The following is a 19,079-nucleotide window of genomic DNA, read 5'->3' on the forward strand; positions in this document are numbered from 1 at the left end:
CTAGTTAAGATGGATCTAGGATTATAAAAAGAATGCATATATAAGTTAAACATATATACATTTAAACAAGATCCTTAACCATGAAAATTCACCCCGCTTTACCATTGAGATTATGGAGTTAAGATGGATCTAGGATTATAAAAAGAATGCATATATAAATTAAACATATATACATTTAAACAATATTCTTAACCATGAAAATTCATCTTGCTTTGCCATTGAGATTCTTAATCTATAAATAGGATTGGTTACAATATCATGAGAAAACACCATGGCTTATCAATACCACGCGTCCAAAAAACGATGACATATTTCATACTGCTTGAGTGAGCCTAATAATTAAGAGCATGTATTTCCTTTTGCGAGATTAGAGGTTCAAAACCATAGGGGTACAATGTGTATGCCTTACTAAACTTAATAGTCAAATCATTGTAGAAACATGTCTATGATACTTCATATTTTTTGGAAATTTTAAAAAATTAAATCATTTTAAAATAGTCCTTGGAACTAAAGTTATAGTTTTATAATAAAATTCTTTGGAATTTATTTTTATCTCAAAATCCAAATTTAAAAGTATTTTTTTAATATAATCTTGGGACAAAATTATAATTTCTTATTATTGCATGGTTTTTTATTATTTAAAATATATTTTTCAATAGAGTTGTAAAAACATTTAAAACTCTCTTTCAATTACAAATTAAACTTATTATTTAAAATTAAAAATAACTTAAAAATAAAAAGAAAAAATCTACCAAACTTCCGACAAAATTAACCAAAAACTAATAATGATCATAAAGCTCTTCCGACAAAATTGACCAAAAAGTAACAATGATAAAGCTCTACTTGCTACACTCTGTAGCTTTTCCATATTTCCTCGAAATCCATAAAAGCAAAAGAGAAATCTGCTGGTCAACTAACCCGCGCCGTTCAATGCGAACATCCAACCAACTCCAGCGGGAACCGATAAATATTTCAAAGGACCTTAATACACACAACTAAAGTTGCAGCATTGACGATGTATATAAACGTATAAATTCTATGCAGTCCAATGCCAGAGCGTGTTTTGCATCTCTCCGATCAAGGTCTGTGAAGGACCGGATCTCAAGGATTAGGCCCTCTGTAAACTCGGTATACATTCTGATTTCACAATGGCTGACGAAGATGACCTCATTAGGCGATTGATTCGCACAGACTTGGACGACAATAGTACTCCTCCTCCCCACACTGAAAGATCCACCTGGGCCGAGGTGATAGATTGATTGTTTTCTTATACAAAACACCATCCATCTATCAGATTTCTTCTCAGCAAAGAAAATTGAATTTAAGTGATGAATGCAGGTTGCAAGCGGGCGTAACGAGGAGGAAAGTCATAAAGAGAAGGGTAGTAGGATCGGTAACTATTATGATGGGGCTTTGCAGCAGAAGAATCGGCATGATTGGCAGGATGAAGAGCGCCATCAAGAGGTCCTAAAAATTCTATGCTTTTGCTCCCAAAGATTATTTTGCTAAATCAATGTAATGCTGACATTTGTATTCGTTTGTGACAGGTAGCAGCTAATTCGGATGGGTGGAAGACAGCAGGTGCACACCATCGCAGATACCCCAACAAGTACCACAAGGTGTTGTGCTCGTCATCATCCTTTATGTTCCATGTCTTCAATTATATCAGTTGCTGAAGTTTCAAAATTGTTTTCATTAATCTGAGCTTTAGCTGTTATATCCAGTGCACTTGTTTTGCTGTCTATGATGCTTATGAATCGAGTTAAATCTTTTGTTTAGGAAGACTAGCACAAATTCAATTTAAACCCTGGTCTGACATTTACCTTAAGGTTGTGAAGCCGGAGGTTGACATTTATGTGAATTTAGGATATGTATCCTCTAACATCGCAACCTCTAGGTAGATATTAAATTCAGATTCCCATGGATCTGTACTATTGTCCATATACTTTACACAAGACACTGCCTAGGTTCAATGCCTTTTAATGGTCTGTTACATGAAGTGTTGATGGATCTCTCACCCCCGCAGGCTGAAAGCTCCTCACTTGGTGCAATGGACAATTTCAGTACCTGGGTAATCTTTGTTCGCATCCATTTTTGGTTCTTCTAGAAGTATCAGTGTTTTTAAAGTGGTGTTGGGTTGGTGGTCAGCCTGTGTTTAGAGCAGATTAGAGCATTTTTTTTGTTTGTTTGTCAGGTGGTTTGAGTTGATTAGATATTACATTAGGCTTGACTTGTGGCTTGAGAAACCACGACTTAGGGTCATCTAAACCATCAAAATCACCCAAGGATTGCACCCGGCCTGGGCCACACCAGCCCTTAACATGACTGCATTTTTGCCACAGAGTTTCAAACTGGTGACCTTTACATCATGGAGTGACTTAACAGTACACCCCATCACCGTCTATTCTACGCTTCATGGACTAGAGCAAATTAGAAGATTGATACTGTCTTTGCTGAAGCTTTTTTCCAAAGGAATCGTTGTGGGGAAATCTAAAAGATTTGTGGATAGCATCCCTAGCAAACCAATTGGCATACATTAGTACATGTAGCTGAAAAGCATGGAACTAACCAACTGCCCAGCAAAATTGGCAAGACCCAAATTGAGTTAACCCAATCCATTGATGCCTCCCTGAAACTTATGGTCAGTATATCTATAGATATTTTTCATAAGAAATATTTTTTTTTTCCAAGAGCTTCTAACACAAGAACTGTCGGAAAAGCTTCTAACACAAGAACTGCCGGAAACGCCGGAACTGTTGGAAAAGCCGGAAAAGCCGGAAACGCCGGAAAAGCCGGAAAAGCCAGAAATGTCGGAACAGCCGGAACTGCAGGAAAAGTCGGAACTGCCAGGACTACCGGGACTGTCGGAATTGCCGAAACTGTCTGGACAGCGAGAACTGCCGGGAACTGCCGAAACAACCGGAGCATCTGTCTTCGAAGGAGAGCAGCATGCAAGGGACAACTAACTAACATTGGGACAACCGTATGGTACTTAGCAGCAAATACACCAAGCATGCAATGTTACAACTAGCATGCAAGGGATAACTAGTATGCAACAAGAAGCATGTTAAGGACAACAAGCATGCTAGGGACAACAAGCAAGCAAGGGACAACAAGCAAGCAAGGTGCAGCCAACACATAGTTTAGGATGGCAACATGGTGCAACAATGACACATAATGCAGTACAGTGATGGGTACAATCATGATTAATGAAGAGTGATGAGATGTAGCATAGTGATGATGGGTGCAACATGGTGCAGCACGGTGAGGTGCAGCATGATGACGAAATGCAGCACAACGATAGGTGAAGGAGTCACCTTGGAGAATTAGTTGAAGCAACATGTCTTCAACTGATCTCATGCATCATTTTCTTAGAGATGATCTATGCTCTTATCTGGATAAGTCAAAGTGTTGACTTCTGTTGTAAACGTACTATCTCTCTCTGTTGAACTATTGAAGAACATATCAGAAGAATTGATCAAGGGTTTCCCCACATTGGGGTTTGCCCCTGGCTAGCGCCACATCTTGTGTCTTCTTGTCTTGACTTGTCTTCTACGATTTATGTTTATCTTCTATCTGCAGTTTACTTTAATGCTGATGTGATTGTTAATCTGGAAAAGATATGGAGCTAACTGTGAAAATTGAAATAAATTGCTCTACGCATAGAACATACCTAAAATTAACATGGAATCAGAGTTGAGGTGAAGACAATGCCCAAGCAAGAGTGAAAGAGTAATCACCGAAGACAGTCGGGAAAGGACAAAAGGATCAGTGGATTCTTCATCCCTCTTCAAATTCACCAAGGGTGAAGTCGAAGCAGAGAATATTATCAGAATGGCGTAGCGGAATATGGCCTACCTAAAGATCACTTCATTGGAAGACCGGATCTCAAGGTGGAAGGAAAGGCAGATAACTAGTTCGGCCATTATGCGAAGGAGTGTCTGATTGGCAGGGACACATCACTTGATGATGATAACAATCATTCCAGGGACATCTTCAATGATCAAAGGAATGATAGGTAATGCAGGTCATCAAGGACATGGCCGACTCTTCATAGAAAGCAAGGAACCCCAGGTATGAAGAATCAAATGTTGTTTATGATAAGATAAAGAAGCGTTATCTTGTATTGGCCCTCTCCTTCAGATTCTTTGGGAATCTGGCTTATAGATTGTAGTGCTTCAAGGCACTTCATCGGATAGATGGGTGCACTCTCTAATTTGGTAGAGATGAAAACAATCGTGGGATTATACTTGGAGCCGATGCCACCTATCCCGGAAAGGGTGTAGGGAATGTTAACTCTCAATTGAAACTCGATTCATTTATAGAATCTCTTTTATGTACCTGATCGCAAGAAGAACCTGGTGTCCATCTCGGAAATGGAAGTCAAAGGTTTCAGGGTGGCATTCATCGATGGAAAGGGATGTTTGAATTCAAGTAGAGCATGAAGGTACATGTCTGAGATGTACCGAAGGAAAATCTTATAAGGGGACCATTCCCCTCATGCAGTAGGTCCATAGGTTTGGAACAACCCGAGGAGTTTGAGATTCATGATTGGGAATCTCATGTATACAGGTGGAAGAAAGCCCTCTATGGCTTGAAGCAAAACACTCCAGGCGTAGTATGAGAGGATTGATCGCTGTCTGATGAAGTCGAGATTCACTAGGAGTGAAACCGATCCAAATCATTACCTGAAGGTTGTGGATGATAGACCTCTCATACCGACACCTTATGAGGACGACCTATTTATGATAGGTGCAGACCCTCTCATTTGCAGAAGTAAGCGGGAGTTGGGTTCCGGATGTGGAATGATAAACTGCAAGCCTGTGACTACCTCGAGGATCTTAACTTTCAGAAGTTATATGGTAGTGATGTCAGACTAGATTTGGGAAATGCCTCTGAGTTTCATAGACTCATTTGTGTGGATGTTCTTGGTGAACTTTCGTTCGGACATATGTTTTGCAGTTAGCATGGTGATCTCATATTTGGTTGAGCCTCACTGGATTGGTGCCAAGAATCTTCTAAGATATCTTCAGGGCACAATCTCTCATGGATTGAGATACACTGCCGGAAATATGAAACTGCATGATTATTCGAATGCTCACTGGGCAGGCAGTGTGGAGGATCACTAGAGCACTTCTCAGTGCTGGTTCTCTTTGGATTCTGCTTCGATATCATGGATGAGCAGGAAGAAGAAGTCGGTTTCTATAAGCACTGCCGAGAACGAATACATAGCTACGAGTATGATCTCGTGTGAAGCTGCATGGTTGCAGAAGCTCTTAAGTGCGTTGTTTGTACACATGATGAATACCACTGTGATTCTGTGTGACAACCAGAGGGGGGATTCGATTATTGAGGAATTTTGTATTCGATGATTGCTCCAGCAAATAGACATCAGATACTGCCTTATCTGCGATATGGTAAGTTGATGAGCGAGGAGGCTCCATCGCATTGAGACTGATGTACAGGTCACAGACATTTTGTCAAAGCCTTGGGGAAAGGTCAAATTTGTGACTTTCTCGAACAACTTGGAGTCGTTGAGAGACCTTCTTATAAGGGTGTTGCATGTTGCATGCATTGAGCTCTGGGAGCTCTAGGGCGCTTGGGGTGCTTACTGGAGCAACATACGACCACAGGGCGAGTCACCCTCCCCTGGTGGTGCACTATGAACAGGATGATTAGTTCTTCTGTGGGCCGAGATGATTAGTTCTATTGTGGAACAGGATGATTAGTTCTCCTGTGGGTCAGGATGATTAGTTCTCCCATGGCAACTGTGGAACAGGATGATTAGTTCTCCTGTGGGCCGGGATGATTTGTTCTCCGTGGCGACTATGGAACAGGATGATTAGTTCTCTTGTGGGCCAGGATGATTTGTTCTTCGTGGCCACTATGGAACAGGATGATTAGTTCTCCTGTGGGCCAGGATGATTAGTTCTCTTGTGGGCTAGGATGATTAGTTCTCCGTGGCATCCACTGACAGGATGATTCGTTCTCTTGTGGACAGGATGATTAGTTCTCCTGTTGAGGCATCCTACCTATGCAGTTTGGGACTCATGGGAAGTACCTCTCATCTGATTAATGACCAGGGAAATGAGGATAGGGACCATAGTAGTACTAAGGATGGACGCATCGCTGTATTTACCGTACTCCCTATGCTAGGATGACCTCCATTGATCTGGGATCAATGAAACTGATCTGGGATCAGTATGAGTGGTTTGAGACACTCTCTTGTGACATTGATCTGGGATCAATATGAGTGGTTTGAGAGACTCTCTTGTGACATTGTTCTGGGATCAATGAAACTGATCTGGGATTAGTATGAGTGGTTTGAGACACTCTCTTGTGACATTGATCTGGGATCAATAAAACTGACTTCAGTCAGTAAGAGTGATGTGACACACTCTCTTCAGATGAAACTGACTTCGGGTCAGTAGAGAATGGTATGAGACATTCTCGATCAATTCTTCTTCTTCATGGTTCAGCGGAGCAGATCAAAGCAGAGCAGAGCTCAGTAGAGCCGAGCTCAACAGATCACAGCAAAGCAGAGCAGAGCTCAGCAGATCAGAGCAGAGCAGAGCAGTGCAGGGCACTGATGGCAGAGATAGTACAGTCGGACATATGGATCAATGGATGGAGTTCTCCCTAGTTGAGAGGGAGTGTTAAAATTGGCAACTAGGGCCAAACTCCATGTGGGTCATCTTATTTATGGCAACTGATATTTTTCTTGGATCCCTCTCATCGAGAGGTGTAGGATTGACCTAAAGATCATCTGATTCCGATAAGTATTCATGGAGTTATGAATTTATTTGCATTATAAGACAATTTGTCAAGGTCGGCCAACAACCAAATAAACCCCACATGTGCTCAATGTTTTAGTATAAATAGAGGTGGCCTTCAAGTCATTTCAACACACTTGGGATCTCTTCCTCCGTCTACTTGTCTTTAGGTTTTAGTAGGAGGAGAGATCCTAAGGAATAACGTTGCCCTGATCCAGAGGGTAGAAAGTCGAAACTGTCGAAAAAGCCAGAGCTGCCAGAAAAGCCGGAATTGCTGGAAAAGCCAAAATTGACGGAACTGCTAGAAAAGTCAGAAAAGCAGGAAATGCCGGAAAAGCTGGAATTGCCGGAAATGATGGAAAAGCCAGTACTGTCGGAAAAGCCGGAACTGCCGAAACAATTGGAAAAGACGGAATTGTCGGAAAAGCTGGAAAAGCCGGAATTGCCTTTAAAGCCAGAAATGTCGGAACTATTGGAAAAGCCGGAAAAGTCGGAATTGCCGGAAATGTCGGAAAAGTCAGAACTGCTGGAAAAGCCAAAAAAGCCGGAATTGCTGGAAAAGCCAGAACTGTCGGAACTGTCGGAAAAGCCAGAAAAGCCGGAAAAGTTGGAAATGCCGGAAAAGCCGGAATTGCTGGAAAAGCCGAAACTTCCAGGACTGTCGGGATTGTCGGAACTGTCGGGAACAACCGGAACTGCCGCAATTTCCAAGACTGCCGAAACTGCCAGAACTGTCAGGAACTGCCGAAGCAGCCAGAGCATCTATCTCCAAAGGAGAGCAGCATGCAAGGGACAACTAACTAACATTGGGACAATTATATGGTACTTAGCAACAAATACACCAAGCATGCAATGTTACAACTAGCATACAAGGGACAACTAGCATGCAACAACAAGCATGCTAAGGACAACAAGCAAGCAAGGTGTAGCCAACGTATAGGTCATGATGGCAACATGGTGCAGCAATGGCACATAATGCAGTACAGTGATGGGTACAGTCATGATTAATGAAGCGTGATGAGATGCAGCATAGTGATGATGGGTGCAGCATGGTGCAGCGCGGTGAGGTGCAGCATGATGACGAAATGTAGCACAACGATAGGTGAAGGAGTCACCTTGGAGAATTAGTTGAAGCAACATGTCTTCAACTGATCTCATGTATCTTCTTAGAGATGATCTATGCTCTTATCTAGATAAGTCAAAGTGTTGACTTCTGTTGTAAACGTACTATCTCTCTCTCTCTCTCTGCTGAACTATTGAAGAACATATAAGAAGAATTGATCAAGGGTTTCTCCACATGGGGGTTTGTCCTTGGCTAGCCCCACATCTTGTGTCCTCTTGTCTTGGCTTGTCTTCTGCGATTTATGTTTATGTTCTATCTGCAGTTTACTTTAATGCTGATGTGATTGCTAATCTAGAAAAGATATGGAGCTAACTGTGAAAATTGAAATAAATTGCTCTATGCATAGAGCATACCTAAAATTAACACTTCTTTATGGCTTGTAGACTGAATGTTCCTGAGTTGGTTGGTTCTTCTTGTCGTAATTGACCGAGTTCTCTCCTTCATTGCTCATTTTGTTATTTTTGTAGTATGCCACTGCTTCTTCTGAGCTCCTTGTGATGCTTACTGTTCCTTTCTCTGTTGTGCTTCCTGAGTCTTATTTTGCCTGAGCTACTGGTTCCTTCACTGTTGTTGTCCACGCTTTTTTGTTCTGCGTTGTTCTGACTGCTATTCTGAATGTGACATAGTAGAACTGAGGACGAGTTCTGCTTAATGCCTTCCGTGGGAGTGCTGCTCCTTCGTATTCTCCGATCTCTGATTTGCGCTTCATCGGCCATTGGAGTATCGGCCCATTGCAAATCGGCACATCCATTCCCTGCCAGCTCTCCGTTCCGACAGTCCAAACTTCATTGCATTTCCCTACGCTGCTTTGATCTCTGCCATCCATTACTCCATCGGATCTAAGTTTCTAACTCTTCGTCGTTGATCTGATTTTAGATCCGACGGTAGTGACTTCACCCAGTCAACAAAATGTTCGGCATTCCTCCACCGTTGATCATCACCACTGGATCCGACGGCTGACAGTGATTTCGGGTGGACCACTTGCACGGTGGTTACCCGCCCGAAAAGCTGTTTTTTCCTCTCTCCTCCACTGCTACGTGTCGAGCAGTTAATGGAATCGGGTGCCCAACCCGAATTACCACTTACTACTTTTTTCTTGCCCGAAATACCATTTCCTGTATGAAAACCACCTTTTCACTGGCTATCTTCCGTGTGCCTTCCCCATGCGATGACCGTTAGATCTGTCGATCTATCGATCAGACGGCTCTTGCTCCCCTTTAACAATCCGCCAATGCGATATGAATACTCCACTCCAAGTCGTTGATCTGATTTTAGATCCGACGATAGTGACTTCACCCAGTCAACAAAATGATCGACGTTCCTCCATCGTTGATCATCACCATTGGATCCAACGGCTGACAGTGATTTCGGGTGGACCACTTGCACGGTGGTTACGCGCTCGAAAAGTTGTTTTTCCTCTCTCCTTCACCGCTACGTGTTGAGAAATTAATGGAATCGGATGCCCAACCCAAATTACCACTTACTACTTTTTGCTAGCCCGAAATACCATTTCTTGAAGGAAAACCACCTTTTCGCTAGCTATTTTCCGTGTGCCTTCCCCTTGCGATGACCGTTAGATCTGTTGATCTATCGATCGGACGACTCTCGTTCCCAAACTCCGCTCCATGCGAATTAATTCACAGAGAGGTAGGGAAGGTAATAGATTTGCGCGAAGGGCTTGGAGAGGGCGACGACCCTGATCACTGAACTGGGGAGCAAAGAAACTCTGAGTGAGCACAAATTTGCATGAAACGCTTGCTTGAAATATTCGATTTCCTTCTGCTTTTATAGCATTTCTGAGCACTCTAGTGACTGCCTCCGATGGGATGGTCTGCAGCATGATTCTCGTGACCAAGATTGTGATCTTGCTGCCTTCCTATACTCATGCGAATTTCTGAACTACTGAGTTGTTTCCATTGCGTTCTCGTGACTTTCTGCCTTTGTCTGCAATGGAGTGTCCTTTGATGATTTTTTACTATTGATTTATTTTTTGTTTCTTTTATCATTGTGCTTTGTTCCTTATTTTTGAGGATCCTCATACTTATGATCTTTTGCTGATTATTATGGGACTGAGTTGTGATATTCCTCTTGATTTTCATGAATATTCCCTTCAATTTTTTCCACTGCTTGATTTGCAAAATAATCCGCCTGTTGATTATGTGTTCTCAAGACATGTCTGAAGATTACATCGCCAGAGTCTTCAAGGTTCTTCCTGATTCTTCTAAGAATTCTGTTCATGAACTCATTACTTAGGCTTTTATTTCGTGCCATTGCCTCTATTATTATGGCCGAATCTCCTATCATTATAGGATTTTGTATTTCTCTTTTTTCTATCATTCTTGATCCCATCAACAAGCTATATGCTTCAGCCTTATTATTTGAGATTTGTCCAAGTCCCCATTCATATGTGACAATTTCTCTCCCATTAGGATCAAGGATTAATCCCCTTGCCCCTGCCTTTCCCGGATTATGCTTTGAGGCCCCATCAAAGTAGAGGTAGTATCTGTTCTGTTTTTTTTTTTCCATATTTCTAGTTCCTCTTCGCTCATTCTTATTTTCCAAATATTTCCTGAGTTTGCTTTCCTTTGTCCTTTTTGTCCATTGTTATTTATTATGGCTTTGCTGAGCCAATCTCACTCTTCTTGTTGTAGAATGTTGTGATCTATTGGTGCTGTTCCTTTAACGTTGAGGATTTCAGAAGTTAATCCCCATGTTTTTGATAGAGTTTTCCCTATTCTTGGAGTTTGGTTTTTGAAGATGCACTTATTTCTTGTCAACCAAATTTGCCAACATAGTATTGTTGGGATGCATTTCCATATTCTTTGAATTGTGACTTTCTTCTTTGTTGTATTTGGATAGGCCTTCTCTAGTGTTTGTAGAAAATCCGACAACGACTTTTCAAAATTTATTCTTATTTCCAAGGGGCTTATAAGCTGTTGCCAACATTCTTTGGCAAAAATGCATTCTTGAAATAAATGTTGAATGTTTTCTTTAGTCTGTTGGCATAATGGACATCTTGATGGGCCTTGGAATCCTTTTTTTTTATAGTTTTCACCTGTTAATACCTTCCCTTTTAAAAGAGTCCAGATGAACATTTTGATCTTAGGCAAGCTTTCAGATTTCAGGCTATTTTCCAATGGTCCCAATCTTGTTGGTTTGGTTTTTCCTGTAGGATTTTGTATCCCGTCTTGACTGTGTAATGCCCACCACTAGGATCCCAGAGGTATCCATCTTCTTCATCATAGTTGATTGGTGCTGCCCCTTTTAGGAGCTGCCTGATTTTGCTCCATTGCCCTTCCAGATTTGCAGGTATTGTTGAGAGTTTCCAGTCTTGCCAATCCTTTTGGTTCCATAGAGAAATTGAGAATAGAGTGTTAATACCTTTTCCTTTCATCCACTTTTGGATGCCTTCTATTTCTGGATGAGTCTTCAGTGGTTCTTTTCCCATGATTCTGTCCTCCCATATCGATATTGTTTTTCCATTGCCTGGGGTTTTAGAGATGTAGCTACTCATTAGAGGAATTGTTTTTTTTACTAGCTTCCAAGCTTGAGTACATTGTCTTGTTGGGATATTTCCATTGAGCAATGTTTCCCTTCAACCATCCATGTATTTTGAGATGAGAGTTTTTTTCCACCATCTCTCTTTTCCCGTGATCAATCTCCATACTATCTTCATTCCCAATTATATTAAGTCTTTCATGGGGTATTAATCTCCTTAATTACCCTCAGTAATGCCCCTTTTATTTTAATTATTTGCTCCTCTCCCCCTGTTAAAATTAAGGAGAAATCTGGCCACCTAAAAATTAGAAGATACTCGAGAACACAATAAAAAAGCGAAACTCTCTTGAGGATATATTTATTAGATCTAATACATCTTTGAACACACAATATGGTCCCAAATTTATAGTAATGGGATAGCTACAATAGATAACCATAATCACCAATTACAACTGGATGATAATGAAGCGAATATTGTTGATTTTTCAATAGTCTTCTAAACTGTTAATTGTTTCTTATGATTTTTTTAGATTGATCTTTTCTTACATTTATTATCCATCATAAAAAAATTACACAGAGAACTTTAACAGTATAACAAAAAGCTAGAGGATCATAAAGAGACAACCACACAAGAACACAAGAGTTTACTTGGGAAAACCCACATGGAGAAAAACCCAACAACCTTTCCTTATAGAATCAAGTCAACAAGAAAGACATCCAAGTCAAGATGATAGACAAACTGACCAATAAGAAAACAACCTCAACAGTCCATCAAGAAACCAAGTCAACCCTCCAAAACAACAGCTTGAAAGCTTATTCAAAGGCCCAGTGAAAGTCTCTCTCTTCCATTGTAAATTCAGACCTCCACAGAAAATTCAGCCCTGTCTGGTCACACGTGTGAGCAGCAGAGAGATCATCTTCCAGACGTGCGAGATCTTCTTCTTCTTCTAGCTTCGACCTTTTTTTGTTGTTGTCGTTTTTCGTATAAGGGAGTAGAAATATACCTTCTTATGATGAGATGCGAATTGCTCAATGAGGGAGATCAAGTGTCTTTATATATAGTCTTCTTTGGGGCCGAATAGGTGCCCCTTTAGGGCTGAGCCGACTTGACAGGGAGGAGGGTCGGCTTGGTCTTTTTATGGAGCCATAAATCAAAATTTAAAAATTCAAATTTTTATTTTTGAGAAGGTCATGAACAACACGCTTTCTAATTTTTCTTTTGACAAATATAATATTAAAATTTTCTTTTGAGCATGAAGAATATGCTTTAATAAATACATAAATGATGAAAATATATATTATGAAGACCGACCATAGTTACAAAAATTCAACACTCCCTCTTAACTAGGGAGGTATTCATAATGACTATCAAGATGTTCTCAAGTTGACAATTCTATAAGGAAGGATCAAGATTAAGATAAACATCATCATCAATATCATAATCACCAACATCAACATAATCATGGTTCACCATCAAACAACTATAGACATAGTCTAGGTGAAACACTAGAGGCCTCATCAATGATAAACAAGCTCACTCTAGAAAGATATCTGAGCATGATGTTGGGAGGCTCCAACTCAACTGAGTAGCCTCTAGGATCATACTCCACCCAAGGTCAACTGACACACGGAGTATGTCCTCTATGGACTATTCTTCAAACCAAGGTCAAAGTGACACAGGGAGAATGTCTTCTATTGGACCATTCTCCAGCTAAGGTTAAAGTGACACAGGAAGAATGCAAGTCCCTTGGACCATTCTTTAACCAAGGTCATAAAGACACAGGAAGAATGTCAATCCATGATGCTATTTAATCTGTCAAACCATTCTCCAACCAAGCTCATAATGACACGGGGAGAATATCAGACCATTCTCCAACCAAGGTCATGAAGGCACAGGGAGATATCGGACTATTCTCCAACCAAGGTTGTGAAGGCATAAGGAGAATGTCCATTCATAATGGTGTCTCATCAGCTCTCCCTCTCAATGAGAGAGGCGTTGAAAAGTGTAACTAGGTTCGGTCTTCATAATGACGTGTAACTATGATTTTATGTAATTGATGAAAATAAGAAAAATAAAATTATTGTAATGCTTGTCTCATGGGTTTCATGAGCAAGGAATTTTATTTTAGTGATGGCTCCCATTGTGAGCCTTTAGGATTTGTCATCTAGTCATAAAAGTCAATTTGAGTCTATGTCATGTATGAAGGACCCTTCTTGGGCATGTTACATTTTGTATGAGTCATTAGATAAGTATGAAAGCCCTCCAAGACAAGCACAAGGCATCTCCCTTCAAGTCAGCTTCAAGAAAGATAATAATACCTCTCCAAATGACACGTTGGCCCAACTTGCAGTCATGTTGGCTTATTATGATGGCAAACCACTATAAATAGGCAGCTCGGCCTTAGTTCAGAGGACAAAATTTTGGTGGAGCAGAGATCTGAAACAGAAGTGCGAAAAAGGTAAAAGAAGAAGCCTCCCAACCAGCGAAGTAAGAAAAAGGAAGAGCGAAGTTCTTAGGGCTATTTTGGGTCTGTTTTAAGGGCTGTAAACCTCCATACGTGCAGGGAAGAAAGAGGTCTGTTGCAGCAGTGGAAGCTGAGGAGAATTGCAGTCATCCTAGGGAGCCGAAGTGGAAGAAGGGCTAGTCAAAAGAGAAGTTGAGACAAGCCAAGAGGATACTTTATCCTAAGGAAGGGTATCAAGGATATTTCTCTAGAAGAAGGTTCTGAATTAAGGTCAAGGATTGCAGACATAATTCAAGAAGGCCGAAGGTTTGAAGCAGAAGGAAGCCGAGGTTGAAGAAGAAGCCGAGAAGGAGGAAGGAGCAAAAGGTTGACTATTGTTGTCTAAGGATCCAATCAAGAGAACTTGTGTCTTGGTCTTGGTATTCGTCAATTGGAATCTCTATAAGAAGAAGAATTTGTTTGGGTTTACCTCTCAAGAGTGAGAGGTTTTAGCCCCGGCTAATAGCCTATATTTTGTGTCCCTTGTCGCTTTATGGTTTATGCATTGGTAGCTGTTTGATGAAGAAGAACGCTAATTACCTAAGTAAAAGAAGATCCTAATCTAAAGAAGTAAAAAGGACTCACAAGCAGTTACTAATAAAAGAGAAATCACTTAATTCCTATGCCCTAGATTTCTCAACAATAAGGAGGCCAAGTGCGCTAGGAAATAGGAGATTAGCGCAAGGAATAAGGAGGCCAATTGCGCTAGGAAATAGGAGATTAGCGCAAGGAATAAGGAGGCCAAGTGCGCAAGGAAGGAGGAGCAGAATTGAAGCAAGTCAGCAGGGTTTGCAGAGCAAGTCAAGCAGGCAACAAAGGATCAATTGTGTGAAGGAACCAAGATCAAGCTGTGATCAAGGAAGGCCAAGGTCAATTGTATCAGCTGACATTTGCGTGAGAAGCAGAATTCTTTCTCAAAAGAGAGAGATTGCTTTGTAATAGATTCAATTGCTCCAAGAACAATCAATAAAATAGCCACATCAAGCAAGCAGGTTTTCCCTGTTGGGTTTCCTGAGAAAAAATAAGTGTGTTAATTTGTGCACGTGTTTTTATTCCACTGCTTATAAGTTGTTAAGAAGCTCTGTATCTTGGTGAAAGTTAACTAGTTTCAGTTTTCAGTTATTCATCTAAGTAGTTGCAGAGTTTCCTGGAAATTTAACGAGTGTCATGCTTATCAACCATTACAAACAGTGACCAAAGTCACCAGTAAATTGTAATCCCTCTGGCTGTTGTCGAATGGATGTGTCCTATTTTTCTCTAATTACTTTCAAAAGCTACAGTGTTTGAATGGTCAACGACATCTTTTGTGGGTTGGTATTCAGATGGGGTACAGCCAACCTGTTAGCAGTGGCTCAGAGCTCTTACCATGTGTTTTGCTGAGACACTGCACAAGGATCTGCTGGAAATCTAAGGTGTTTATCCTGTCGGGTTTTTATGTTTTTTATTTTCTGGCAACGGTGTGCCCACAAATGACTTTGTGTGCATTCTAGTGGACCCCAAGGTACCATTTCTCTGTTCAGCAAAAAATTTCATTTTACCCTATCTTTATTTTGTTTCAGCACTACTAAATTCATTGTTTCCAATCCACTGTATTCATTTTTCAGATTTTCATATGAGAAGTGAAATTGTGAATGGCTTGCTTGCAGAGTAGGAGTAGAATAAGCCAAAGGTGCCTAGCGAATTGTGTAGGGCCTAGTCACGGTTAGTGCATGTACTCTAAAATGGTATACTTTTAAGCTAGCAGACATGAGTATCTATAGTGAGATATTCATTAAAAAATATTTAATTATCAAGTGCTATCTTAGAATAGAGAAAATGCCTAAGCCAAGATTTCCTCTTACCTTCTCTTTTGTTACCAAAATTGTAGATGTTCAGTTCCTGTCGGATCTGAGAATGCTTTCTTTCAGTTCACATGTTTTGCAACTTACTAATCATATCTTTATGTATTTTCATATGGGACTAAATAATAACTTTTTATGCAGGTGCCAAATGAGCAATCACAGAGCTATAAAAGGCATCCTAGCGAACAGATATATGCAGATGAAATACGTGATGATATTGACATAGAACCAACAGAAAAGGAGCTCTCCGACCTATCAAAAGCATGTAACAAGCTCTGGGAGCTTGACCTTAATCGCCTAGTGCCTGGCAAAGACTATGAAATTGATTGTGGAGAAGGGAAAAAGCCATGGCAAGAAGGTGATATGGCACAAAATTCCCTTTTCTGCTGGGTGAGTGAAGATGTGTTCAGAAGACCAACATATGCTCGATTTTGTGATCTCTTGGATAACTATAACCCGAATCAAAGGTCTAGTGAGGTGGTCACCTCAGAGGAAAAACATGAAGAAATGGCATTTGTTGAGGAAATCAGCAGAACTGCCCCAATTAAATATCTTCATAAATACCTGGTTGCCAAGGGGCTTGTCCCTTATCATTATGAGGGTTTCAAGAAGAAAATGAAATCCCTCTGGTTTGATCTCTTTAATAGATCCGGCACTTACGATTGCTCCTCAGGATTTGAACATGTCTTTGTTGGAGAAGTTAAACAGCGACAAACAAAGGAAGTTTCTGGCTTTCACAACTGGATTGCGGTATAAAGAATTTTCAATGCATATTTTATTTTCATAAATGATAAAACTTGATCTGGTAATAACTTGCATCTGAAAAACTGTAAAGAGCTCTTTGTTATTTTACCATAATATTCTTATGTTCTGCCATAGCCATTCTATGCTTTAGAGCATCTTTGCCTGATATCACATAACAAAAATGGAAAAGTAAAAGGAGATGTAGGCACTCGTTTGCATCTCGGAAATAGTTTCTTTGCTAGGAGGAACGGACTGAGATGTCTTTTGTTCTTGGGTTCTCTGTATGTGGAAGGTTGTGGTGTTCCGTACCTTCTTTTTTACTCTTTTTAAATGATGCTTCATCCAGCTAGATTGGAAGAATTACTCACGACCCTCAAGGGGTGGACTACAAATTGGCTTGCTTATGCTAGTGAACCCACTCACAAGGGTGATGCTTAACTTCTAAGCACCATGCCTTTTGAGGGAATTGGAACCATAGTGGACAGCTTGGAGCCATTGCCATCACCATTGAACCACAACCCTGTTGGTGTTTCATAACGTTAGTTGACTTTTTCTTTTCTTTGTTTAGAGTTGCTTTGCCAAACACACAGTGAGGTTGGGGGTTGCAACACATAACACATGCATAAGATGCAATTCCTTGGGGTTAGGATCCATGTCTGAGGAGTATCTATAATACCAAAATCACCTGGGACATGCACTAGGTTTCATCCCTTTTGGAGACATACTCTCTGGGCAGGTTAAATCACAACTAGAACAAAACCCTGGTGAACAGCATAATACTTCATTGGCTTCGCCATTGAATCAAGGCTTCATTCGCAACCTTTTGTTAACTTAAAGTGGAAAAATGATTGAAAAAAAGAAGTTAAACGATAAAGTATATATGACACGAGTAACTCAGGAAAAAAAACGGAAAGTACTCCATTGTTCATGCAAGCTCATTATTAATCCTCACTACCTTTTTTGACATTACACAGTTTTACCTCGAAGAAGCAAAAGGCAGGATCGATTATCGAGGTTACATTTTTCCAAGGAGGCGTGGACAAATTGTGAGTGCTCCCATGACAATTCTGCTTAGCTAACATTCCTGCTTTTACACAATTTGTCTCTATCAAATGAACAATTTCATCATTACTAGGCATTTTTTTGTGGTGTTAAAACATGCAGCCAGCTTCTGAAACACAATTGCTTACAATTCAGTTCACATGGAGTGGTGTTCTAAAGTCACTTTCTAGCACTCTTATTGGGGTAAGCCCAGAGTTTGAGATAGCTCTATACACACTTTGCTTTTATGCGGGAGAGCAGGACAATCGCATTGAATTGGGTCCATACAATGTGAACTTGAAATGCTATCGTCTTGAAGGAGATAAGATTGGATCAGCATTCCCTATTGCTGAAAATTAGATTCGGTCATATTCCAAAGTTATTTCAATGGCAGCTGCAAAGCCTACACATCTATAATGTCTAGTATGTTTCCAAATTTTACTTACCAAAGGTAGGTTATTGTGTCATTGCTAGTGTGGCATACTCAGTTGTTATACTTTATAGTAGATGATTGAAGAACAGTGTTTAGTGTTTATTCTATACTACTTTGGGGATGATTTATCATCCTTATCTTGGTGAAAACTGTAATAGTCTAGTAATTTTAGTCTAATATTTTTAATGGTAGATAATATGTAATGTTGTTAATGTAATTTTTATTTATTATGCAAAAATGATTTGAATTTCAGCATTTCAATTTGTTTTTACCAACCTTCCTTTCATTTTCTTTATCGAAATTCTTCAATCTTGACAAACCCAACTTATCCTCCCTTTATCATTGACTATGCAGTTATTGTTATAATTCTTGCAAATGGGGTCCTATTAGGTTTCATAAGATGCTTTTTTGAAGCTAGCCAAATAACAGAAAAATTAACATGTGTTGCTTAAATGCTCTTTCCTTTTTTCCAAGGATAATGTCCTTCGAGAAACCCTCCAAACACTTTCTCACATTCCATGAATGGCATGTGGGGTAAATGTCACTTGAGTACAACATGTACTTCTAACCCAAAGAAACTCTACTGGCCTTGAATGTTAGGACATCTTTCGGTATTAATCACATCATAGCTTTTTGTTGACGCGTTTCGACCTATCCAGTGTGGTTCATCATCAGGACAAGATGCAGAGTCAGATCATGGCAACAGATTAAATAGCGACGACGAGGATGCACTTTATTTAAAGTTTACACCCTGCTCTCCCTTCATTGATCCTATGCTGCCTCTTCTTGGGCAGGGTCATGGATGGCTTGGAAAGGATCTGAATCTTCCCTTCAAGCTTATAGCCTTGGATTCTCCTTCGCTTCACTGTCCAGGCTTTGCTTTTTCTGATGCATAAGTTAGTCCCTCACCTTTCTCCTCTCTTTGAAGAGAGAGCTACGATTTTTTAATCAGGAGCTCCTTCCCTTGAAGGTGTTGTCTGAGCTACATTGTCCAGCAGAAATGGTGCCAATTCTCCAAGGAGTTCGTTGAGGATGTGATCAAGTCAGACAAATGCCTTCAAAACCTGCAACCCTCTCATGCTGGAAACTTTATAGTGGAAAATTGAGAATCTACTCGAGTTT

General features: G+C 40.3%; 1 protein-coding gene across 1 annotated transcript; it reads left to right on the forward strand.

Moving 5' to 3' along the window:
* The first annotated feature begins 878 nt into the window (after window positions 1-878).
* On the forward strand, window positions 879-18,218 carry LOC149256697 (uncharacterized). The gene is made up of 6 exons (XM_089460842.1): window positions 879-1,247; window positions 1,339-1,464; window positions 1,548-1,619; window positions 15,881-16,489; window positions 17,458-17,529; window positions 17,648-18,218. The coding sequence occupies exons 1-6, from the start codon at window positions 1,149-1,151 to the stop codon at window positions 17,882-17,884; spliced, it is 1,215 nt and encodes a 404-aa protein (XP_089316968.1). The 5' UTR covers window positions 879-1,148; the 3' UTR covers window positions 17,885-18,218.
* The last annotated feature ends 861 nt before the right edge of the window (window positions 18,219-19,079 follow it).

This window comes from Pinus tabuliformis, chromosome 7, assembly GCF_031772625.1.
Source record: "Pinus tabuliformis cultivar Carrire ecotype Pingquan chromosome 7, CPIR1, whole genome shotgun sequence".
Classification (NCBI taxonomy): Eukaryota; Viridiplantae; Streptophyta; class Pinopsida; order Pinales; family Pinaceae; genus Pinus; species Pinus tabuliformis.

Excerpts from the sequence above, each read along its gene's own strand:
- LOC149256697 (XM_089460842.1), top strand. The coding sequence starts at position 1,149 with ATGGCTGACGAAGATGACCTCATTAGGCGATTGATTCGCACAGACTTG. Across the intron at positions 1,465-1,547 it reads ATGAAGAGCGCCATCAAGAG|GTAGCAGCTAATTCGGATGG; the intron begins GTCCTAAAAATT and ends CGTTTGTGACAG. Across the intron at positions 1,620-15,880 it reads ACCCCAACAAGTACCACAAG|GTGCCAAATGAGCAATCACA; the intron begins GTGTTGTGCTCG and ends CTTTTTATGCAG.